This window comes from Megalobrama amblycephala, linkage group LG6 (assembly GCF_018812025.1).
Source record: "Megalobrama amblycephala isolate DHTTF-2021 linkage group LG6, ASM1881202v1, whole genome shotgun sequence".
Taxonomy (NCBI): Eukaryota; Metazoa; Chordata; class Actinopteri; order Cypriniformes; family Xenocyprididae; genus Megalobrama; species Megalobrama amblycephala.
In genome coordinates this window covers 21567177-21590141 of record NC_063049.1, presented here as the reverse complement: position 1 = coordinate 21590141, position 22965 = coordinate 21567177, and the positions used below count along the sequence as shown (strand labels likewise).

General features: G+C 36.0%; 1 protein-coding gene across 9 annotated transcripts in view; it reads left to right on the top strand.

Annotated features, from left to right (window-relative positions):
- The window catches only part of pard3bb (par-3 family cell polarity regulator beta b), a 449216-nt gene that overhangs the window by 248120 nt on the left and 178131 nt on the right, over positions 1-22965 (top strand). For 8 of the 9 annotated variants that reach the window (XM_048193363.1, XM_048193369.1, XM_048193368.1 and 5 more), the window contains 2 exons: positions 14135-14228; positions 14658-14746. The exons of the other annotated variant lie outside the window; for it this stretch is intronic. In XM_048193363.1, the coding sequence (XP_048049320.1) occupies positions 14135-14228; positions 14658-14746 (183 nt within the window). The remainder of the gene's footprint in view (positions 1-14134; positions 14229-14657; positions 14747-22965) is intronic. 9 annotated transcript variants of the gene reach the window in all.

Genomic DNA, 22965 nt, shown 5'->3' with positions numbered 1-22965 from the left:
CAAAAATGAGTACACCCCACAACAAAAACTACTACATCTAGTAGTTTGTATGGCCTCCATGATTTTTAATGACAGCACCAAGTCTTCAAGGCACGGAATGAACAAGTTGGTGAAATTTTGCAACTTCTATCTTTTTCCATTCTTCAAGTATGACCTCTTTTAGAGACTGGATGCTGGATGGAGAGTGATGCTCAAATTGTCTCTTCAGAATTCCCCATAGGTGTTCGATTGGGTTCAGATCAGGAGCCACTGAATCACTTTCACCCTGTTCTTCTTCAGAAATCCAACAGTGGCCTTAGATGTGTGTTTAGGATCATTGTCATGTTGGTGCAGGACGACCAAGGGCACGGAGTGATGGTAGCATCTTCTCTTTCAGCATAGAGCAGTACATCTGTGAATTCATGATACCATCAATGAAATGCAGCTCCCCGACACCAACAGCACTTATGCAGCCCCACATAAGGACACTGCCACCACCATGTTTCACTGTAGGCACCATGCATTTTTCTTTGTATTCCTCACCTTTGCGACACCATACAGTTTTGAAGCCATCAGTTCCAAAAACATTTATCTTGGTTTCATCACTCCAGAGTATAGAGTCCCAGTAGTCTCCATCTTTGTCAGCATGGGCCCTGGCAAACTCTGGGCTTTAGGAGAGGCTTCTTTTGTGGACGGCACCCATGCATGCCATTCATCTGCAGTATACGCCGTATTGTGTCACGGGAAATAGTCACCCCAGTTTGGCTTTCTACTTCTTTAGATAACTGCAGTGAACTTGCATGCCAATTTTCTTCAATCCTTCTCATCAGAAGACGCTCCTGTCGAGGTGTTAATTTCCATGGATGACCTGGGCGTCTCTGTGAGATGGTTGCAGTTCCATCTTTTTAAAATTTTTGTACCACTTTTGTACAGTATTCTGACTGATAAGTAAAGCTTTGCTGATCTTCTTGTAGCCTTCAGCTTTCTGGTGTAAAGAAATGATTTTCTTTCTCAGGTCTTGTGACATTTCTCTTCCATGTGGTGCTATTGCTGACAGCATGAAATGGGAAGGGGTTTTAACACCCTTTTATAGTCAACTGTCTGCTGGACACCTGTGCAATGAATAATTAGACTCACCTGTGGTTGAATTCTTGTTAAATTAGACATTTGTAGTCTAAAATTTAGCTTTGCTCCAGAGACTTTCAGTGGGGTGTACTCATTTTTGCATCACCCTAATTTGAGTAAAACTGAAAAGTTTGTTCTCTAAGTTATATTATTAACCTTACTTGCATGTTATACGTTAAACAGATGTTATATAAAACTATATGTTATATGTAACTTTTCAAAGGGGGTGTACTCATTTATGGTTAGCACTGTATATATTTAAATATATTCATATTATTGCTGTTTTATTGTATTTTTATTAAATAAATTTAGCCTTGTTGAACATGGTGAGCTTCTTTCAAAAATATTAAAAATATAACTGACCCCAAACTTTTGAACGGTAGTATATTTCTGTCAATGTTGAAAAAATATTAGACAATAATAGATATGTACTTAAATGTGCTCATTTGCTTTGCTGTCATGCTCACTTAAAGGTGCTACAGAGGATCTTTTCATCGACTGAGAAACCAAAGACCGTTACTGAGTTTTTGAAATGAGCAAATGCGTAAGAACAGCCCCCTCCTTCACAGCTCATTTCGAGGGAACGCCTCCCAAAACTCGTGCACGAGTATTGGAACACGAGTGTTTACCACCGGCATTCGCTGTGTCGTGTTAGTGGATTCATTATGTCGGACTCACCGCAGGTAACTCATAATCTGCAGTTGTTACTCCTGTCTCCTGACAAAAACATTGCATGCAGCGCCTGTGGAGTGTGGAAAGTTACTGGAGCGCGCAGCCGCGCACGTCTCTCACACGGAACGTCACGGCAGTGATTGACAAGCCAGAGGGCCAATCGTTTACGCGATGATCGCGTAAACGATTGGCTGATATTTTTAAGGCCCTACCTCGTGCACAGATGATGCATATTAATATTATTACTTTCAGTGCACCTAATAAATAGTCTTTTATCAGTTAGTAAAGACAGTTTCAAGTAATATTGCAAAAATGTATAAAACAAAACATCCTCTGTAGCACCTTTAAAGTTAACCTTTGAAACATGAATAATTTACTGTAATAAGACAGTTAAATGTGATCTTAAGCAAATTTCAAAATGAATGTCCATTGTTCATACTGTACATTATACTATAATGTAGTGATGTCTACATTCACTCGTAGCATTTAAAATGACTGATATTAGCAATTTATTTTTAATATATTTAGTAAAAAATAATGGCCATTTATCGATTATCAAACATAATCATGAAAATTATCAGCTTATCAGTGTCTTATCTGAAAGCTTGATATTAATGATAATATTTAAAGGGATAGTTCACCCAAAAATGAAAATTCTGTCATTAATTACCCTCATGCCAAATTTCGTTCAACACAAATTAAGATATTTTTGATGAAATCTGACAGCTTTCTGTCCCTCCATAGACAGCAAAACAGCTGAAACTTTGATGCTACAAAAAGTTCGTAAAGTTAATCCATATGAATTGAGTGGTCTAGTCCAAATATTCTGAAGAGACTTGATCACTTTATATGACGAACAGATTTAATTTAGGCTTTTATTCACATATAAACATTGATCAGTGAACATAAACAAAAGCTCAGAAGTTTCAAGAACAAACTTCTTACAGAAGCTCAACCATGCTGCATAATACACAAGAATGAACCTCGTTGGTTCTCGCACGTAAAGCAAACATGCTTGAGCTTCTGTTTACCACAACTGATGTGTGCGTTGATGAATGTTTATATTTGAATAAAAGCCTAAATTAAATCTGTTCAGCGTATAAAGCGATCAAGTCTCAATTCATATTAGTTTTATGATCTCTTTTTGAACTTTACTGAAGCATCAAAGTGTCAGTTGCGTAGCTGTCTATGGAGGGAAAGAAAGCTCTCAGATTTCATCAAAAAGATCTTCATTTGTGTTCCAAAGATGAACCATGATGAAGAAAGATGAAGATTCCAAAGATGAAGTCTTACGGGTTTGAAACGACATGAAGGTGAGTAATTAATGTCAGATTTTTTTTTTTTTTTTTTTTTTTGGTGAACTATCCCTTTAATATCAGTTTTATTTCTATGGATTGAGTTATCTCATGGGGGCCGATATACTATATTGAGGCCTTTTAATTGCTTCTAACTAGGTTTTGTAACGGAGCAATTGTCTGAGTCTGTCCATGTGCCTTACCGGAAATATGTTTGTACATGAATGCCTGTCACTATCGATACAGAGTGCTTGTCATACATGTGCTATCTTTCTTTGTCTTTCTTTCCCTCTCTTTCATGCCTGGAAAGACTCTTTTATCACAGCTGTATTAAGAACTGGAAGTTTAACTCGTCTGAGAATTGGGGCACATTTGCAATTCGTTTCATGTGAAATGCCTGTGTGCATAGCCTGTCGTGTGGACCATCTCTTTAACCGAACATGAAAGAGTAACACTTCTCCTGCAGGATTTCAACACAACTAGAGACATACAGATAGAGAGAGGCTTAAAATGGAGCTGCCTGCTTCACTCGTCTGCCGCTTTTCCCGAAGACTGCGTTTCTCACGCATGCTTCTCATTGGGATTCCCAGTGAGCACAATTCTAAGAAATAATACAAATAGTCCAATATCAGCTGCATCAGCTTCATATCTCCCATCCCTGACACCTCACGCTTCTCCCCGTTGTTTATTTCCTTGATAGACCGATGCTCTCGTGTTCATAAATATATGCAGTTCAAAAATATTCGTTCTTGACTGGAAGTGGTTCTAGGTACGGTTGTCTCGTAAGTAAAGAAAATATGACAGCAAGGGAAGTGGAAGAAAGGAAACCGAGCCCTCCGCTCGTGCTGTGATTGTGTGTTTGCGTTGGTTTCTCTTGCCCTGACCTTGAAATCATTAAGTTGATGTGTGCTTTATCTAGGCCATGTTTCCACAGACGCAACAGTAATGCGGTCCGCTCGCAACATAGCGTAACAAACAATTTAAAATGCATAATGCCCTCATCAAGAGAGTGCTGTTTTTTTTTTGTTTTTTTTTTAGCGTGGCAGATCCATTTGGGCTGAGGGAAGTAATTTACTGGTAGTTGTTTGAGCTGTAAATGAAAGCTAATGATTTCGTACATATGTATGTGTATTGTGTTTGCTTTTGAAGTGGTGCTTCTCGGGAGAATCGCTCTAATTATAACCCTGCATAACAGTGGGCCGGGAGCTGAGGAGAGGGTGGAAGTGTGGGTTGGTATGAATATTACTGTTTCTGAACTCTGTCCATCTCTGGTGTGGGATGAGTTTTTCTCTGCCCTCTAACGCCTTCATGAGAAGATGAACTTTGAGTTTATGTAGTTTAAATTATGAATATTTTTGTTTATTTGCTTTATCTCAGTCCTTTTTTTCCTAACCTTTACAAAAACACTGTGCCGCTACATGCAGTGATGTATCAGATAATAATAATATGGTATTTTATACCATGGTACTGAATGATTGACATATTTATGGTATTGAAAGATTGCTATATATATAGCAAATATTCTGAGGAAATCAGAGAGAAAACAAGTAAATGGTAGAAAGAAGACCATATGTTGCGTATCTGATTGAAATGCATTGGCAGCTAAATGTGTTAGCGCATATGTGCTAACCAAAATGCCACAGCTCCAAAAAACTCAAATAATTGTTGGAAAGGGTCACATATCTCTAGTTTCTGTTGAAACTAGCTATTTGTGGTGGCATCTGTCAAAGTCTTGGAGAAGATTTCACTCGGCGGCCATCTTGACTACTCCCCTCATCAGTTATTTAGTAATGCTAGTCCAGTTCTTATCTAGTTGAATGGGAAAAGACTGAAATATCTAAAACTTTTTGTCAGTATTTTTTTCTTTTTTTGGGGGGATAACATCCCTAATAGCACATGTACATCATGGAGACATTTAATTTGACGTATGTTTTGTTTATGTTTTGTTTTTTCCTGTCAGATTTTTTTTTTTTTTTTTTTTCTTTAAAGAAAACACATTTTAACAAGATATAGTGGCTTGCACAAAGTAAGAGACCATTATTTTTTTTTTTTTGCTCACCAGCCACTGTGGCTGGTGCTTTTCCAAAGTTAGTTCAGCATTTTCACTGGCCACAATTTTGACATCAATACCATGGGGGGAAATGGCCATATAGATATTTTAATATTATCTCTGGCAGCAGGTATATTAGGCTGCTGTCACTTTAAGATCTGACGCATGGACCCATTAATCTATAACTGACTGTGTTTATGGGAATGCTCACCAACACAGGCATTTTGACATTATTTTGTTGTGTATTTTGACTGTTTAACCACGATGAGCAACGAAAAATACTCAATTCAGTACTCAGATGCGGCTTCATGTGTGCGCACTTTGGGTGTGAGCAAACAAATCTGCAGGAATGAGTAAAATTATGCGCAATACACGCAATCCCATGCCAAAATTCAAGCCCTGTAACACCAGCAATATTCAAATGAAACTAGTGAGTGAGGGGAGGCGGGGTTTTGTCAACTTGCTGTCAGAGAGATGAGAGAGTAAGAAAGAGCAGCTAGTATTGTGTCTCTATTCTGCGGAAAATTAGTATTTGAAGTGTTTCAGATATTTCAGTATCATTATGTATTGAAAAATCGATTTTTTTGACAACACTACATTGCACTTTGTTTATTATTTCAGATGCCTTTTTAAAAGACTACAATTGAAGAATTTATATATTATATATATTATTCAACCCCCCAAAGTGGCTGGTAGGAGTGACTGTTACACGCCACTGCTGAAATCCACCCACATTTGGCAGGTTATTGCCGGGTGTTACACCGTGTCCTAACCAGATGTGATGCGATAAGATTCCAGCGACGAGCAATAGAGTACCCCAGGGATGACGTGTTTTTGTAGGCCAACCCGGAAGTTAGCAGCGCACGGGTTCCCTCAATTGAAAGCCTATGCATTTTTCCCATAGACTTTTGGAAAATCGAAGAAAATAAGCTCTGTGTTTAACAGAGGGTTATGACACTTACACGTTTTGCCTATCAAGATAATCTTTACGAGTTAACACAACATTTATACATTTTGAAGCCTAAATAAAGTCGTCAGATATAAAAGGCTAACAGTAGGCTATAAACGGACTACAGCACACCATGGTCACGGATCAACATCGTCACCACCAAGCTTCCTCAAACTGTATTTAAAAAAATAACTTTATTTACAAACATGCTCGCTGATTATGATATGCGCTGTGTATGAATACTTATCCACTTTTTCATGAGAAATGCTGTCCAAATGTCCCTTTTTTAATGATGGCGTCTAAAGTCCCCGCCAAAGGAAGTAGTCCCTTTTAGCAATTTGTTAGCAACCGCCGACACAGTAAAAGTTTAAAAAAAAATCACAAGTGGGTTATAACTGGTGTGTTTTATGTCATAGATCAAAACGTGAAAGTATTTAGAGTTAACCACAGACCTTATTTCAGGCGATTTAGCAAAAACCCATTCAAAAAACCCATAGACTTGACGGCGTTGGAACCAGAAGTCCTAAAATGCTAACTCGCTTCCGGGTTTTGCCTACAAAAATGCGTCATCCCTGAGGCACTCTATTTGACTGACCACACTAGACGCGATGCGACAATGAGAAGCGATAAAATCAATCAAAAACCACAGCCAATCAGAAGAGAGTGTGGGCGGGCTCTCTCGGCAAGAACACAGCTGACACAATGAAATGGGTTAGTACATAGTAAAATTCATAAATATTACACAATTTAAACATTATTTAAAGTACATACAGAGTGACTGAAACAATCTGTCATAGAATACGCTTGTTTGTGCGCATTGAGTTGACAGTTTGAACGTTCTTGTGCCTATTTATTTATTTTCAAGAATTGAGGTGAATTAGCCAGTGTTTTCATTACAGCTAAACAGCTAGGGACACAGAATGATATTCAAACTCAGATTAGATGATTTTAACATTAAATAAAGCACATAAACATTACCTGATATTATCATTGGCATATTTTGTGTTGCTATTCCATCCGCGACGTCACAGAGAAATAGAAACCATTTCTAAAATAGAATATTCGCGTGTCGTGATATATATATATATATATATATATATATATATATATATATATATATATATATATATATATATACACATAAAAAATATATATGAATGTTTTATTAGTATGTAATGTTTCAAAACCTTTTCATTAGTATTAGGTTCAACTAATGCACATGTGTGTTGTAGAGTAATTTAGACTGCAGTAATTAATATATATATATATTTGTGTGTATATATATATATATATATATATATATATATATATATATATATATATATATATATATATATATATATATATATATATATATATATATATAAATATATATATATATATATATATATATATATATATATAAATATACTAATGCAGCAAAGCCTCCCCTTTTCCGCTTACTGTCATTATGAATATTGTACGCAGATGTGAAATATTATATCTGTCCAGTGTCTGTGGTATAGATTCATACCCAGCCCTCTCAAAGAGAAACATGGCTTTTATTTCAGTTAATGTTTTACATAAGGAGGTGTTTTGCTATTGCAGGCGAAAGGTCTGGTAGCTCACACCATTTAGGATTAATAACCCTGTTTTAGCTGGAAGAGCCATTGATCCATCATCTTCTGAAGGAACAACTTATTTCATTTCGGCTACGCCACACTTTAGCAGATAAATAATCGTGAGTGTGTATGGCTGCAAATGTGTGTATGTGTGTTTGTGTGCAGTACGCATTTATTTTTTCATTCACTCCAACATCAGTTCATCTCTCAAGTGTGTGTATGTTCATGTGTGTGTTCAAGTGTGCACGCATGCATCTGTGCGCATGATGTATTATGGCAGTTGTGCAGCACACAAACAGATGAGATATATAATACTAATAAGCAGTCATCCCAGTGCAGTCTGATGAGTAATGATGAAGTTCTGCTGGGTGGGGCGCACTGATCTATGTGATTGTCAGGACTGATATCCAGCTCCACTCCGCCAAAACACAGACACTCCATCAAAAAGACAGAGAACAACGTGCTATCCATATCCCAGCAACCCACAGGAAGAAGTTACAAATCTTATGTTTTTGTATGTTATTGAACTTTAATTTATTATTATTTGTTTTAAAGTTTTAAAGTTCAATATATGTATGCATCTGGTTAAATGATGTGTAGCCTACTTAAGATGATGGATTTACTTTTACTTTTTGTGCTAAATAATGTAATGCTCTATTAAAAATTGTGTGTATATATATATATATATATGTAACGGAGTTCATTGTGAAGGTGGACATTCTGGTGGTGATTGTAAGAATGATACATGTTGATGTCAAATGTGCCGAAGAGAAACATCGGACACATATCATGATGGTACGTTTAACTTATTTAATTTTAAAAGCGTAGCGCTGTTTTTTAAACTTAGCTATAATCATTTTTTTAACTAAGCTATAATGTATTTATTATTTGTCTAAAAGCGATTAAAAACAGTTTGATTTGTTTTGCATGACCAAAAACGGAAAGATTATTTTTGTCATGTTTTAGAGCTCCGATGTGTCCTTACAGGCCTCTTATAACGAAATAATAATTAAAAAATCATTATTTATTTGGAAAAATAAGTAATTACAAATGTTGTTTGTGAATTTTGTGTTTCAATTATTTTGATAATGAACAGGCTGCGATGTCAAGCAGTGCTATTGACGTGTGCGCGCGAGGCGCCGGCGTGATCACTTGAACTGCTTCCTTATACCAGTGAAAACAACTTAAAATGCTAATTTTTGGTCATACATAAACTGTAAAGAGTTTAATCATATCTGTGTACACTCAAAATAAAAACAAAACATTTTGTTTTTTGTAAAATAAAGAAAACAGATAGGCCTACCACTTTCTTCCGTCTTAGTTTCCTTTTGAACGTGTTTTGTGGAGAGCGTCGGAAAAAAATAAATCAGTTAAAACAGCATATGGCTTCAGTTTTTTTTTCTTTCATTTTGTTAATCTGTTAATTGTTTAAGTGAATATATTCTGTGTATTTATTCATTTTATTTAGGCTATATTAGTTTATTTTGCTGCGGGTGCATGATGTAAATCCTCCTTTTCTGTTGTTTGCGCGTGTAAAAACGAAACCACTGGAAAACAAATGTAGTTATTTTTAACGAGTCATAGACATTTAGGCTATCCATTCTAATTTAATTTAGCCTTTTCATTCTAATTTAACAATCTTGTCGGTTTAAACAGAAATGTAGGCTACATTATTAGGCCTAGGTTAATGTCAATGCACAAATCCAATATAGTCTGTTACACACACATGTGACAAAACTGTGTTTACGGGAATGTTTAAAAAAAAAAAAAAAAATACATTGTTAATAAGCAAAATCAAAATGTTAATTGTATAAAGAGCAGCCTAGGCCTATTCGATTCCTGGCCTTAAGTAAATGTGATTCCAGAATAGATTTTTTTTTATTCCTAATCCTATTAATTAGCTATAGGCTACAAAATATTTCATTTATGCCATTGCATGTGAGTAAATATGTGAATGGTAACTACGGGACTATGTTAAATAATTTTTTATTTTTTTTCTCGATATTGGCGATTATCGTCTGTAACTGACTTTTAATATCGACATCGTGATCCTTCCAAGACATTGTCGATATACGATAATATTGTCATATCGCCCAGCCCTAATATGTATATATATATATATATATATATATATATATATATATATACACACACACACACACACACACACACACACACACACACAAAAAAAGTAAATAATTCTTTATTATAATTAAAGTTAAAAAAATATTTTTTTATTTATTTACTATTTTTTTATTTATATTCTTTATATTTTTATTATAAAATATAACTTTAAATAGTGTAGTAATTTTTTTTTTTATTCATATATATTTTCTTCTTTTTTTAACTGTCAACACACTTTGTTAGCTGCCATATGCATTTGACTGTACTAAAGGAAATTATGTAGGAAATGATTACAGGAGGTCAGTCTAACTCTGGAACTGTTCATACTGTAGATTGTTCATAAAATGTGTTTGCTAAGTGTCTGGGAATCTGAGGCATTTGTTTTCAATTTTACATTGTTGGCTCTCAGACAAAGACCTCCAGCCTTTGTTTTTGGTTCTGCACTATTTGGCCTAACAGACATTAATGAGATCTTTGTGTCTTTGTCTTGTGGGGCTTTATATACAGTAGTTGAAAACAACATCAACTAAATAATGAGAATTCTTGGTAATGTTCATAAACTGTCCTTGAGTTATACACACACTCAGAAACAGCTCATTGTGTCTTTTTCTGCTGCAGGTGGTTTTAAGGCTTCTGTGTTGCCTTGCAAGAGCCAGGCAACAGTAGTGTGCAGTCTCTTTAGGCAAATGAGACATGAACCGAGTGTACAATCACTACATCATCCTGCTAACTGCACTTCCTGTTTCATTCATCTCCTCTCTACACATTCTGTTGTGCTGTTGGTTTCATCTTTTTAACCTGCTAACACAGTATATATCACACAAACAAATATATACACTCATTAACAATCTCTCTGTAAATCACTTCTTCAATTAGTTGATTTAATTTTCAGTTTAGTAGGTTTTATTGGCATTTAATTTACTTACATGCAGTGGAAATAGGGCTATATATATATGACGGGTCATTTTTTTGTCCAAAGGCCTTAATAATAATAAAAATTATATTTTGCTACAATATAAAGGTATTTTAAAGAAGAAGTGTCAAAAGGTCATTTGGTTTAACCGTCCAAAGGCCAATACAGCCATTTCATTTGTGATTATAATCTAATCTATATCTATATCTAATATCTTAAAATAAATGTATTTTTTTTTTTTATTTTGGCATGATTTTATAACATCATATATCAACATAGTGCAAAATGCATTAAAATTATGTTTAAAGTCATTGCTTTGTTGTGAAAAAAGAATGTTCAGTCAATATCATGTGACAGGATGTGACATCATTCAAACACCTGCAAAGGACTACATGGTCATGAAGCAAAGTAACTAACTCTCTCTTAACTATTTAAAAAATTAATGTTTTCACTCGTACGCTTGTCCTGAAACATCAGGTCATTCGGTACAACCGCTATAAAACATGGAAAATGTTCCATTTAAAAACTTGTACTAAATATAAAATGTTTGATTGTCCTTTTGCTAGCTAGCTAGCAAGTTAACTAACTAGGTAGCTAGATATCAGCCTGTTAGCATTGTTTGAAAATATCATAATTTGGTATAACCAGAAGTGCCATTCGGTAAAACCAAAATTTTGGTTAAACCAAACGACTTTTTTGGTGACAAATTTTGTCCGTCTTTTTAAAAAAATGACAAAAGCAGTGTTAATTGATTATAAAAACCACATAATCTAATTGTTAACACTTAATAAAACTTCAAAAAAAAAATAATAAAAAAAAAATATATAATAATATAAAGGGGTGAAATGGTTCTCGGTAAAACATCGAACCGTACCGTTCTGCACACTCGGTTTGGCACGCACTTGCACTGCGGTTCATCTCATATCTGACAACGCATACACATCTATAATATGGTTTACAGAAAATAAATAAAACAGACAGACAGTTAGGCTAATGTATGTTTTGGTCAATGGATACGCATTCTGGCTTCCCCTTAACTTTGTTCCCCGGGTATACTTTCCGCGCCCGGACGCGTTGCGCGCGCAATTGCGTCCGTGAAACTTTCAAAGTATACTGCGCCACGGACGCGCGCGGATGACCGCGTTCGACACATGCGCAGTACAGTTTTTTTCTATGCTATACCAGACATCGGAAGGCAGCACTGAGTCGTGTCATCAACGGGACATTCGCTATGCATGATCGGAGAAGAAAAGTAGTGCATCCTTTCCCATATTTTTATTCATCCCCCTCCATGAATTTGCCGCCCTAAACACATCTTTGTACTCTTTCAAACATGAATTGTACAAATGTGGGTACTTTCTAATCTCTTCGCTCAAACGCTCATCAAGTTCGCCGTCCATTGTCGTGTTTTTCTCTTTTTTTTTCAAGGGTGTTGTTTTTAAACCGGTCTTTTCACACTCTTCTTCGACGGCTGAACTCTGTGGGTATTGCCACCTAGTGGACTCTTCTATACTGCTTGCGCATGCGCTGTTGCACGCGGACTGTCCGTGCGGTCTTGAAATTTGGGCTGCACGCGAACGGGGTGTGCAGCCAGCCGCGAAAATTACGTCATGCGGGTGGTGCACGAACGTGGACGGCCGAAGTATACCCGGGGCTTCATCACCGGGTGTTGATAGCTCATGAGCGCAGGTGAGACCTATATATATATATATATATATATATATATATATATATATATATATATATATATATATATATATATAAAATAGAAAAGGAACTGGCCCCCCAGATGTGTCCACAACATTAAATCTGGCCCCCTTTTAAAAAAAGTTTGGACACCCCTTCCTTAGAGGTTGCAGAAGCGGAAGGTCAGCTTGTCAGTGCTCAGACTATGCGCCAGACACTGCAACAAGTCGGTTTGCATTGCGGTTGTCCCAGAAGGAAGCCTTCTTTGCTGAAGACAACCTGTCCAAGAGCATGAATTACTGGAACCATGTCCTGTGGTCTGATGAGACTAAGATAAACTTGTTTGGCTCAGAAGGTGAAGGTGATTGAGTGGCCAAGTATGTCTCCAGACCTGAATCCTATTGAGCACCTGTGGGACATCCTCAAGCAGAAGGTGGAGAAGCGACATGTGTCTAACATCCAGCAGCTCCGTGATGTCATTATGGAGAAGTGGAAGAGAATCCCAGCAACAGCCCGTGCAGCTCTGGTGAATTCCATGTCCAGGAGGATTAAGGCAGTGCTAAATAACAATGGTGCTCACACAAAATATTGACACTTTGGACACAGTTTTGACATGTTCACTTAGGGTGTACTTACTTTTGTTGCCAGTTATTTAGACAGTAATGGCTGTAGGTTGAGTTATTTTTTATTCTATTATACAAGCAGCACATTGACTACTCTAAAGTATATACAATTTTCATTTCTACAGTATTGTTGTTTGAGAAGTTATACTAAAATGGTTGCTGAAATGTGAGGGGTGTACTCACGTTTGTGAGATACTGTATATATACTATTTTTTTTATGAGGCTTTTTGCACTTTTTTTTTTTTTTTTTACACTACCGTTTGTCAGTTTGTGGTCTTTTTTTAAAAGAAATTAACACTTTTATTCAGCAAGGATTCAATAAATTGATTAAAAAGTGACTATTGATAATAATGTTTCTTGAACAGTAAATCAGCATATTAGAGTGATTTCTGAAGGATCATGTGACACTGAAGACTGGAGTAATGATGCTGAAAATTCAGCTTTGCCATCACAGGAATAAAATATATTCAAATAGAAAACAGTTATTTGAAATCATAATATTTTACAATATTACTATTATATTTTACTATATTTTTGATCAAGTAAATGCAGCCTTGGTGAGCAAAATATAATTATTTTAAAAACATAAAAAAATAACCTCAAACATTTGAGTTGGAATGTGTATATATACTGTAAAAATGGAATACATTAGTGTAGAATAAACAAAACATTTACTTTTTCAAAGAAAAATCTAATAAATAATAGTAACATTAAACAAGACTAATTAAGAAGAATAAAGATGAAAAATGACAAAATATGCCAATAATAGTAATAATATACATATGTTTAGTTATAGTGCCACAGTCTCGGTCTCTGTCAGACACACACACTTTCTTACGAGCTTAACCAAGCTTAGAGAAAAATCAAGTCAATCCGAGGCCCCAGTCCCATTATCATAGGAGTGAAAGATCATTAAAGGTGAGTGGAGATTGCAGTGTGTTGGAGCTGATAATGGTCTCCGTTTCTGTCTGTCTGTCTCAGCGCTCGAGCCAGACTGTCACCTCTCTCCACTGCTGGCCTGACCCCAGCAGACCCCTCTTAAATGAGCCCGCATAATATTTCCACAGAGCTCTAATGATTGCTTTTCTCTCTCTGTGGTTTGCCCATTTTCTCACAGTTTCAAATGGGGGATACAATCACATGGAAGAGGGGGATGATGAAGGCTTCGCCACTAATCCTCATAGACAGGACAGCCTGAAGCTCCAGCAGAGGTAACATGGATTTGCCTTGGACTAAAATTGACAAACATGTCTCCTTTTCCTTCTAAGGGTTGCACTGGCTAGTCAATTCATTTTGACACATTTGGTCACATGGCTTGAGTTTTTGTCAATACATGGCAAAAGCAGGAGGACACTTCCTTTATCAACCAGTGTTAATTTCTTTGTCAACATTTTTTCACTGATGATAAATGAGGCAATAACAGTTCAAAATGACAAAAACTATGATGAATGACAATGCAAGTATCATAAATGGTATGGTGACCGATTTACATAAGGTAAACACTGACTCACTGACTACTTTTCTGTCTAATAAAATGAGTAGTCATGCAATCCCTGTTCCTTGTTATTAGCAGTGACTCAATACTGTTGAACAGCGATACTGAAAAAATGCATATATTCCTTGTTTGTGTGTGCATCCAGTCCGAGTTCGGGTCTTTGTTCAGCTGACACTTCTTTGACTGACGGAGGTCAGCAGAATCATGTGAAGTCATCTAAGAGCATGGATCTGGGTAAGACGTTCACATAATTATGCAGTTTCCCGATAACTTTTCTGTCTGCGTTATCTCCATCATTTCCTGTCATTGCTATGCTGTCCTATCGATATAAATCACAAAAAGTATAACATTTCAGGGAAACATAGCTTGAGAGAGAATAAGGACAAAAATCTTAAAATGAAGGTAACCAATATCCTAACAAATAAGTTAACAAGAAAATTTTGCTAGTATACAGTATACACTACAATTCAAGTGTGATGAGGAGAGTGTTTTATTGGTGGTGTGTGTTTTTGATGCTTTAAAGGGTTAGTTCACCCAAAAATGAAAATTCTGTCATTAATTATTCACCCTCATGTCGTTCCACACCCGTAAGACCTTCGTTCATCTTCGGAACACAAATTAAGATATTTTAGTTGAAATCCGATGGCTCCATGAGGCCTGCATAGGGAGCAATGAAATTTTCTCTCTCAAGATCCATAAAGATACTAAAAACACATCTAAATCAGTTCATGTTCGTTCAGTGGTTCAATATGAATATCATAAAGCGGCGAGAATATTTTTGGTGCGCAAAAAAACAAAATAACGTCTTATTTAGTGATGGCCGATTTCAAAACACTGCTTCAGGAAGCATCGGATCATAAATAAATCAGCGTATCGAATCATGATTCGGATCGTCTGTCAAACTGCCAAACGGCTGAAATTACGTGACTTTGGCGCTCCAATCAGCAGATTCGACACACTGATTCATTTATGATCCAATGCTTCCTGAAGCAGTGTTTTGACAGAATTTTCATTTTTGGGTGAACCAACCCTTTAAGGCTCGTTTACACCTAGAACGATTACTGTAAAGATAACTATAATGGTAAGTATATTAGCGTCCACACCAGCAAACAATACAGATCAGATTGTTCTAAGCAGTGTTGCCAAGTCCTTGTTTTTCCTGCGGAATTGGGCTACTTTTACACTGTTGCCGCACTTTGTTTTTTTAGTCCGTGGGTTGAAGCGACAGCCTCCCCCCATCCCTGGAACACGATTGGGCTAGTTTTGGCCATGATTAGGCCGGTTTTGTTTTGCAAACCTGGCAACCCTGATTCTAAGTGCGCACGGCAGTTTTGTCATCTACCACTTTAAGAGGCCATTCACATATCGCGTCTTTTGCGCGCTCAAATTTGGTATTTCAAATGTAGGCACGCAGCAGATGCTCTCATAATGTAACGACATGCATGCATTGCATTTTCCAGGTGCATCGAGATGAAAAATTCTCAATTTTTCAGAATGCTGCAAGCACACCGCAGGTCATGTGACAAGAACCAACCAATCAGCTTCGGCCTTTCTGTAACAAAACATCAAAAGCTCAGCCGAACAGCTGATCATAGCTGTACAGGTCGGGTTTTATTTCTCATCTCCACAAATATATCTAGTTGTAGAGCTAATGCAAGGGCTAGAAATCAATTTATCCTTTGCTGAAACTTCCTCGTCGTAGTGGAGAGCGCAGTTCATGGTTGCATAGCAACGACAGACACCACAGGACTGCAATAGTTATAGTTGTGGATTTAGCTATTCTTTTATATTTAGAAAGATTTTTAGAACTATATATTTATTGTTATTGTTATAGTTATAATTCTTGGTGTGAAGAGGCCTTTACTCTGAGTGGGTCGTCCTCTGGTCCTCTTCGTCGAGCCTCCAGTTCCTCATAGGCCAGAGCTACTCCTTCTGTACGAGCCTGAATAAATTACATTTTAAAACATTTTCAAATAGATAAGTCATTTTAAGTCATATTTTTGATCAAATAAATTGAGCTTTGGTGAGCCTAAGAGACATCTTTCAAAGAAGTGAAAACAAATCTTACTGACCCCAAACTTTTGATTGGTGTATTCTATATTTTTGACACAAATCTAATTCCATAATGTACCTTTGAGTGGATTCCATATATATACAAACAGTATATATTCAAAATATATTGTATTAAGGGCAGTGGAAATCATCCATGTGCTAGCAGTCTCTTTAATGTGAAATGTGGACTGACTGGTCTAAGTGCATGCTGGGGGATGAATCAATGTTCCTCCTCACTGTAACACAATTAATCTCTCGTGTTCCAACATTACCTTGAAAATCTAATCAGCGGCGCTCTATATCTGATATATCAGCCACAGCTACAGACCAAATCTGTGTCACATGATGGCTTTAAAAAAAAAAAAAAACAATAGTGAAAGTATTGAAGAGCTCAATATGATGAGCGTTGACGGGGGCTGCTCTCCGGTGACCGTGGTGACTGTAGCCATGGTGGGCGGCACAATGGCCAGCCTGAGCGAGCCCCGCGGTCCAATTCAACCATGAATAAAAAACCCACTGTAATTTGGTTCCAAGTGCTGGATATGAAATTGGATCGTCTTTGATACGAGTGCTAGGATATTAATAATACATAACCAATAAAGAGAGTCCCCCTTTAGTTCATGAATAATAGAAAGTTTGAATAGTTTTTTAATTGAAATTTTTTGGTGTACGCTCACATTCACCTGGGCGTAGGCACATTAAAAGGGACAAAAAAACAACAACAAATGAATTATGCCACCGGCCTTCTCTCTGGATTCCCTTGGAAGCATGAATAGCCGTGAGGATATAAACCTGTAGGCTAGATTTAGGTTTACAGCTGCTGTAATGGCTTTGTTTTGATTACTGTGCATGCGCTGATATGACTGCTTTAGTGGCGATTTGTTTTCCTGACTAGTTGGCAGGCCAGTAACTTTATTAATGAAGAGTGCAGAGAGTGTTCTTTTGTGTTGATGGGGTTATAAAGTAAATTGTGCCGGTTTACATCGTCCATTGAAGATTCAATAAATGTTTTGGAGTGGCTAAGCGGTTGGATGATTCTCATAAAACCTACAAAGAACAAATCAGTTTAGAAAAACAAAACATAAAATAAAAATATATAAAATATATGTGTGTGTGTGTGTGTGTGTGTATATATATATATATATATATATATATATATATATATATATATATATATATATATATATATATATATATATATATATATATATATATATATATATATATATATATATATATATATATATATATATATATATATAGTACAGTCCAAAAGTTTGGAACCACTAAGATTTTTAATATTTTTAAAAGAAGTTTCGTCTGCTCACCAAGGCTACATTTATTTAATTAAAAATACAGTAAAAACAGTAATATTGTGAAATATTATTACAATTTAAAATAACTGTGTTTCTATTTGAATATATTTCACAAAGTAATTTATTCCTGTGATGCAAAGCTGAATTTTCAGCATCATTACTCCAGTCTTCAGTGTCACATGATCCTTCAGAAATCATTCTAATATGCTGATCTGCTGCTCAAGAAACATTTAATGTGTACAATTGTACAAAATATTTGTGTACAATATTTTTTTTCAGGATTATTTGATGAATAGAAAGTTCAAAAGAACAGTGTTTATCTGAAATCTAATCTTTTGTAACATTATAAATGTCTTTACTGCCACTTTTGATTGATTTAATGCATCCTTGCTGAATAAAAGTATTCATTTCTTTAATTTCTTTTCAAAAAAATAAAAATAAAAATTCTTACTGACCCCAAACTTTTGAACGGTAGTGTATAATGCTACAGAAGCTTTGTATTTCAGATAAATGCTGTTCTTTTGAACTTTCTATTCATCAAGGAATCCTGAAAAAAAAGTACACAACTGTTTTCAACATTGAAAATAATCATAAATGTTTATTGAGCAGCAGAATCAGCATATTAGAATGATTTCTGAAGGATCATGTGACACTGAAGACTGGAGTAACGATGCTGAAAATTCAGCTTTGCATCACAGGAATAAATTACTTTGTCAAATATATTTAAATAGTACACAGTTATTTTAAATTGTAATAATATTTCACAATATTACTATTTTTTACTGTATTTTTAATTAAATAAATGTAGCCTTGGTGAGCAGACGAAACTTCTTTTAAAAACATTAAAAATCTTAGTGGTTCCAAACTTTTGGACTGTACTATATATATATATATATATATATATATATATATATATATATATATATATATACACACACACACACACACACACACACACACACACACACACACACACACACACACACACACACACACACACACAGACTAGCTATATATATATTTTGAGAGACTATACACACACATTATATATAATATACACACACATCCATACATACATACATAAGGAAAGTGTAGCCTGTTAGGGACACCTACTTTTTTCCCCCACATTGTTCCATGAAAATGATCAATACATAAAATTATCAACAGTTAATTTTAATAAGAAAATATTTATTACTTTCCTTTATTGTAATACTGATAAAATGTGTACTACCACAATGCGAATGTAATTTTTTATTTACATTTTATTTTATTTTAATTATTTTTTTTATTTTATTTTTTTCCTTTGCAATGTTTGTTCTTGTGGGCGACTTCGATACTTCGATTCAAACACCAGGTTGTAAAATTTCCAGATCATGTCCCACCCCTTATTCTTCTCTCTATTCTGCCTACAATAATGTTGACTAAAAAGATGAGAGACTAGCTTTATGACGCCCATACCTGCAGCAGATATTCAGACAGGAAGCTCTGCAGCGCTCCGCGGAGCAGTTTAATGGAGTCCATTGGTTTGTGTCTTAGCAAGGGGATTTTTTTTTTTTTTTTAAGGAGAGCCGCGGGGGAGAACGATGACAGACTTCTCCCACCTTTCCTCCCTCAGGACGGAGACAGGAAAGAAAAGGAGTAATGAGAGTGAGAGAGGAGATTATAGAGGTGCTGGAGGTGCAGATGAGAAGAGAGAGACGTTGTGAGAGAGGAAAGAGGGTCCACTGGATGACTGCCTCTGAGGAATGGAGGATCACTAAAACAGAAATGAGATGGCCGCTTTTGCAAGTCATTTTCTGTACGGGTGTGATGGGTGCGACGGCTCTAAAAATTGAACGCTCACCATGAGAATTGAACAGTGCTGCACATTTCCACACATTAGCTAAGGATGACCCTATTAGCGCAGCTTTTTTCTATAACGCACACTGAATGAGAAATATTTTCACACTCTTAAAATGCTGGATGCAGCAGATTTTCAATTACACTTCATTAGTTTTCCATATTTGGTTCTCGCAAAGTAATGTTTCGGTGGCGGCAGTCGAGTATGCCAACAATTGATTGGCTTTCATTACCGTGATGGTGCAAGTGTGCGTTTCTTCTTTTCGCCAATAGACAAACAAAAATAGACTTTCCTTATTTAAAACAAGCCTTTTAGCTAGTTTCTGTGTGACTTCATGGAGGAACATAATGGATGTTTTTCATCTCGATCTGGAAACATAGGTGTCAGTTACGGTGGTCATTGGCCAAGGCTGACTTTGTCCCCACCTCTTTATGAATTTAAGCATTTCTAAATAGTGCTGGGTTAAGATATTAATTTAATGTTCTGAGATTGATTTCTTAAATCCCAAGATCATGTTTTTTAATGTATGCTTTGCTTTGATGGATGTGTAAGCATTTTTGTTAAAAAATATTTGTATAGTTCCTGTCTTGCAGTAAATCTAAATCAAATCAAATTGATTCAAGAGCTTATGAATCTGAATCGAATCAGGAACCATTGCTGATTCTCAACCTTGTTACTTAAATGCTAATATATTTGATCATTCAATAGACAAAAACACAAAGAAATGGCTCAGTCTGAATTGAATGAACTGTGTAAAATAGGTAGTAGCATAACCGCGTTTCTCGCATAAACCTAATACCAGCCTCTTCAGAGAAAATGCTTCATCCCCGTGTTCTCGTACAATTGCACTTCAAGATGAATACTTGCACTCAGAGTCCTTTATTCCTAGCTTCTTTTGATCAGAAACTGTCCTAAATGCTTGTCTTTCATCTTCGTGTGGAGGTCCAAGGCCAAAGTGTGTTATTCTCCTGAGCTTTTGTTCTCACCAGCAGAGTAGGAATACATTTGCTCGATGAGTGTATCTTTCCTGAGAAGCATTATTCATTGACCTATTTTGTATTGTTTTACCCCTCTCCCTCTCCCTGGAATCAGTATTAGATTTGTAATGCTGGAAAACACTATTAGCCGAATTGTGTTTTAGGAATGAGCCGAACAGAAAAACAGGAAATAATTGTTTATAAGGGATGGACATTGTACAATGTACACTTAGTTTGGTGTGTGAGAGTCATTAGCAGAGTTTTTTTTTTCAGTCCTCAATCATAATTCAGGTGTTTTTCTTGTTTTATACACTTTGGTTAGACAACAGGCAGTATTTATTTTCACCTTCATACTTTATCAGTGGCATTTGCTTAATTTTGTTAATGGCTCGAGATTCTGTTTCTGCTGTTGTGCTCGGTAGGTCCACCCACTGAAATCCTATTGGTCTAAAATCACACTTAACATATGTCGTCCCACATCATTTGTGCTATAGGTCTCCCAAAAAATAAAATTCTGTCATCATTTACTCACCCTCATGACATTTTTTATATTATTTTATGTTCCACAGAAGAAATAGTCATACATGTTTGAAACAACATGTAGGGGAGTAAATGAAGACAGAATTTTTATTTTGGGGTGAAAATCAGACATACAATTCTGACCTTGTCGGAAACAAATTGGACAAACCAATACTTTTGACCCTAGTGACTACTGCCATACATATAGAGACCAGAATATTATAAAGATTTAGAGATAGGCTCTTTTGACTTGGGCCAATAAGTACCAATCTAAAAACCACATAGTAACATTCTAACTAGATAAAAAGTTTGTCTTGACAAACTTTAAGTTGGCTTGAAAAAGCCGGTCCAGAAAGTTTGAAGCAGTTTTAAAAGTTTCAGTTTTAGTTTGGTAATTTTGATAGAGTACTAGGGTGCTCTGTGTGGTTGCTAAAATGTTGCTATGTGGTTGCTAGGGTACTCAGGATGGTTGCTAAGGTATTCTGGGTGGTTGCTAGGGTGTTGCTACGCGGTTGCTAGGGTGTTGCTATGCGATTTCTAGGGTACTCGGTGTGGTTGCTAAGGTTTTGCTATGTGGTTGCTAGGGTACTCGGGGTGGTTGCTAAGGTGTTGCTATGCGGTTGCTAGGGTACTCGGGGTGGTTGATAGGGTGTTGCTAGATTTAGTTTGATAGATGATGATGGATTAGATGAGTTTGAATGAGTTTCAATGGATTAGAAATAGTACATAGAATGGCACTTGAGTTTAATTGAGTTTTTGAGTCTAATGGGCTTCCGTAGTTTAAATTTGAATTTTGACAGTTGGAGTTTGAATAGTCTTGGCTCATTTGAACATTCCGTCAATGAAAGTCAATGGGATTTTTCCGAGCTTTAACAGTCTTTTTTAGGAAAACCGTAAGTCCGATCAGTTAGAAAAGATATAGCACACTAAGTCAGAACAGTCTGAAGATCTGAACCGAGTTTGAAGTTTGTAGAGTTAAAGCTCTAGGAGGAGTTAGAGTTGGAAATTTTAGTCTCAGAAGAAAATAGCATAACAGTAAGTTGGCTTTTTCAAGCCAACTTAATAACCACTCAGAACACCTTAGCAACCGCATAGCAATGGTCTGGCATCACTGTTGTAGTCAATTTTACACTAGCTAGCCAAACACAGAAAATGACTTTTCTTCTGCAAAGTAAAAAAACTCTGCAAAGTTTTTTTTTTTTTTTTTTTTTTTTTTTTTTAGACTTTTCAACATCAACACTGTTATTGAACTGAATTGAATCAACATTAAAGGGTTAGTTCACCCAAAAATGAAAATTATGTCATTAATGACTCACCCTCATGTCATTCCAAACCTGTAAGACCTCCATTCATCTTCTGAACACAGTTTAAGATATTTTAGATTTAGTCCGAGAGCTTTCTGTCCCTCCATTGAAAATGTATGTACGGTAGACTGTCCATGTCCAGAAAGGTAATAAAAACATCATCAAAGTAGTCCATATGACATCAGTGGGTTAGCATCGAAAATACATTTTGGTCCAAAAATAACAAAAACTACGACTTTATTCAGCATTGTCTTCTCTCCCAGAATCCTTTCCATTGAATTGATTCCATTGAATCCTTTCATCTGTCAGCGTTGGTAATGCACTTTTATGTTGCCATAGTTGTTTTTGGCAATTAGGACATCCACGACATGCACACTTACGCATAATTTTAAAAAATATAGCAATACTTAAATACAAACAATGTAGAATAGCTTGAATAGAGCGT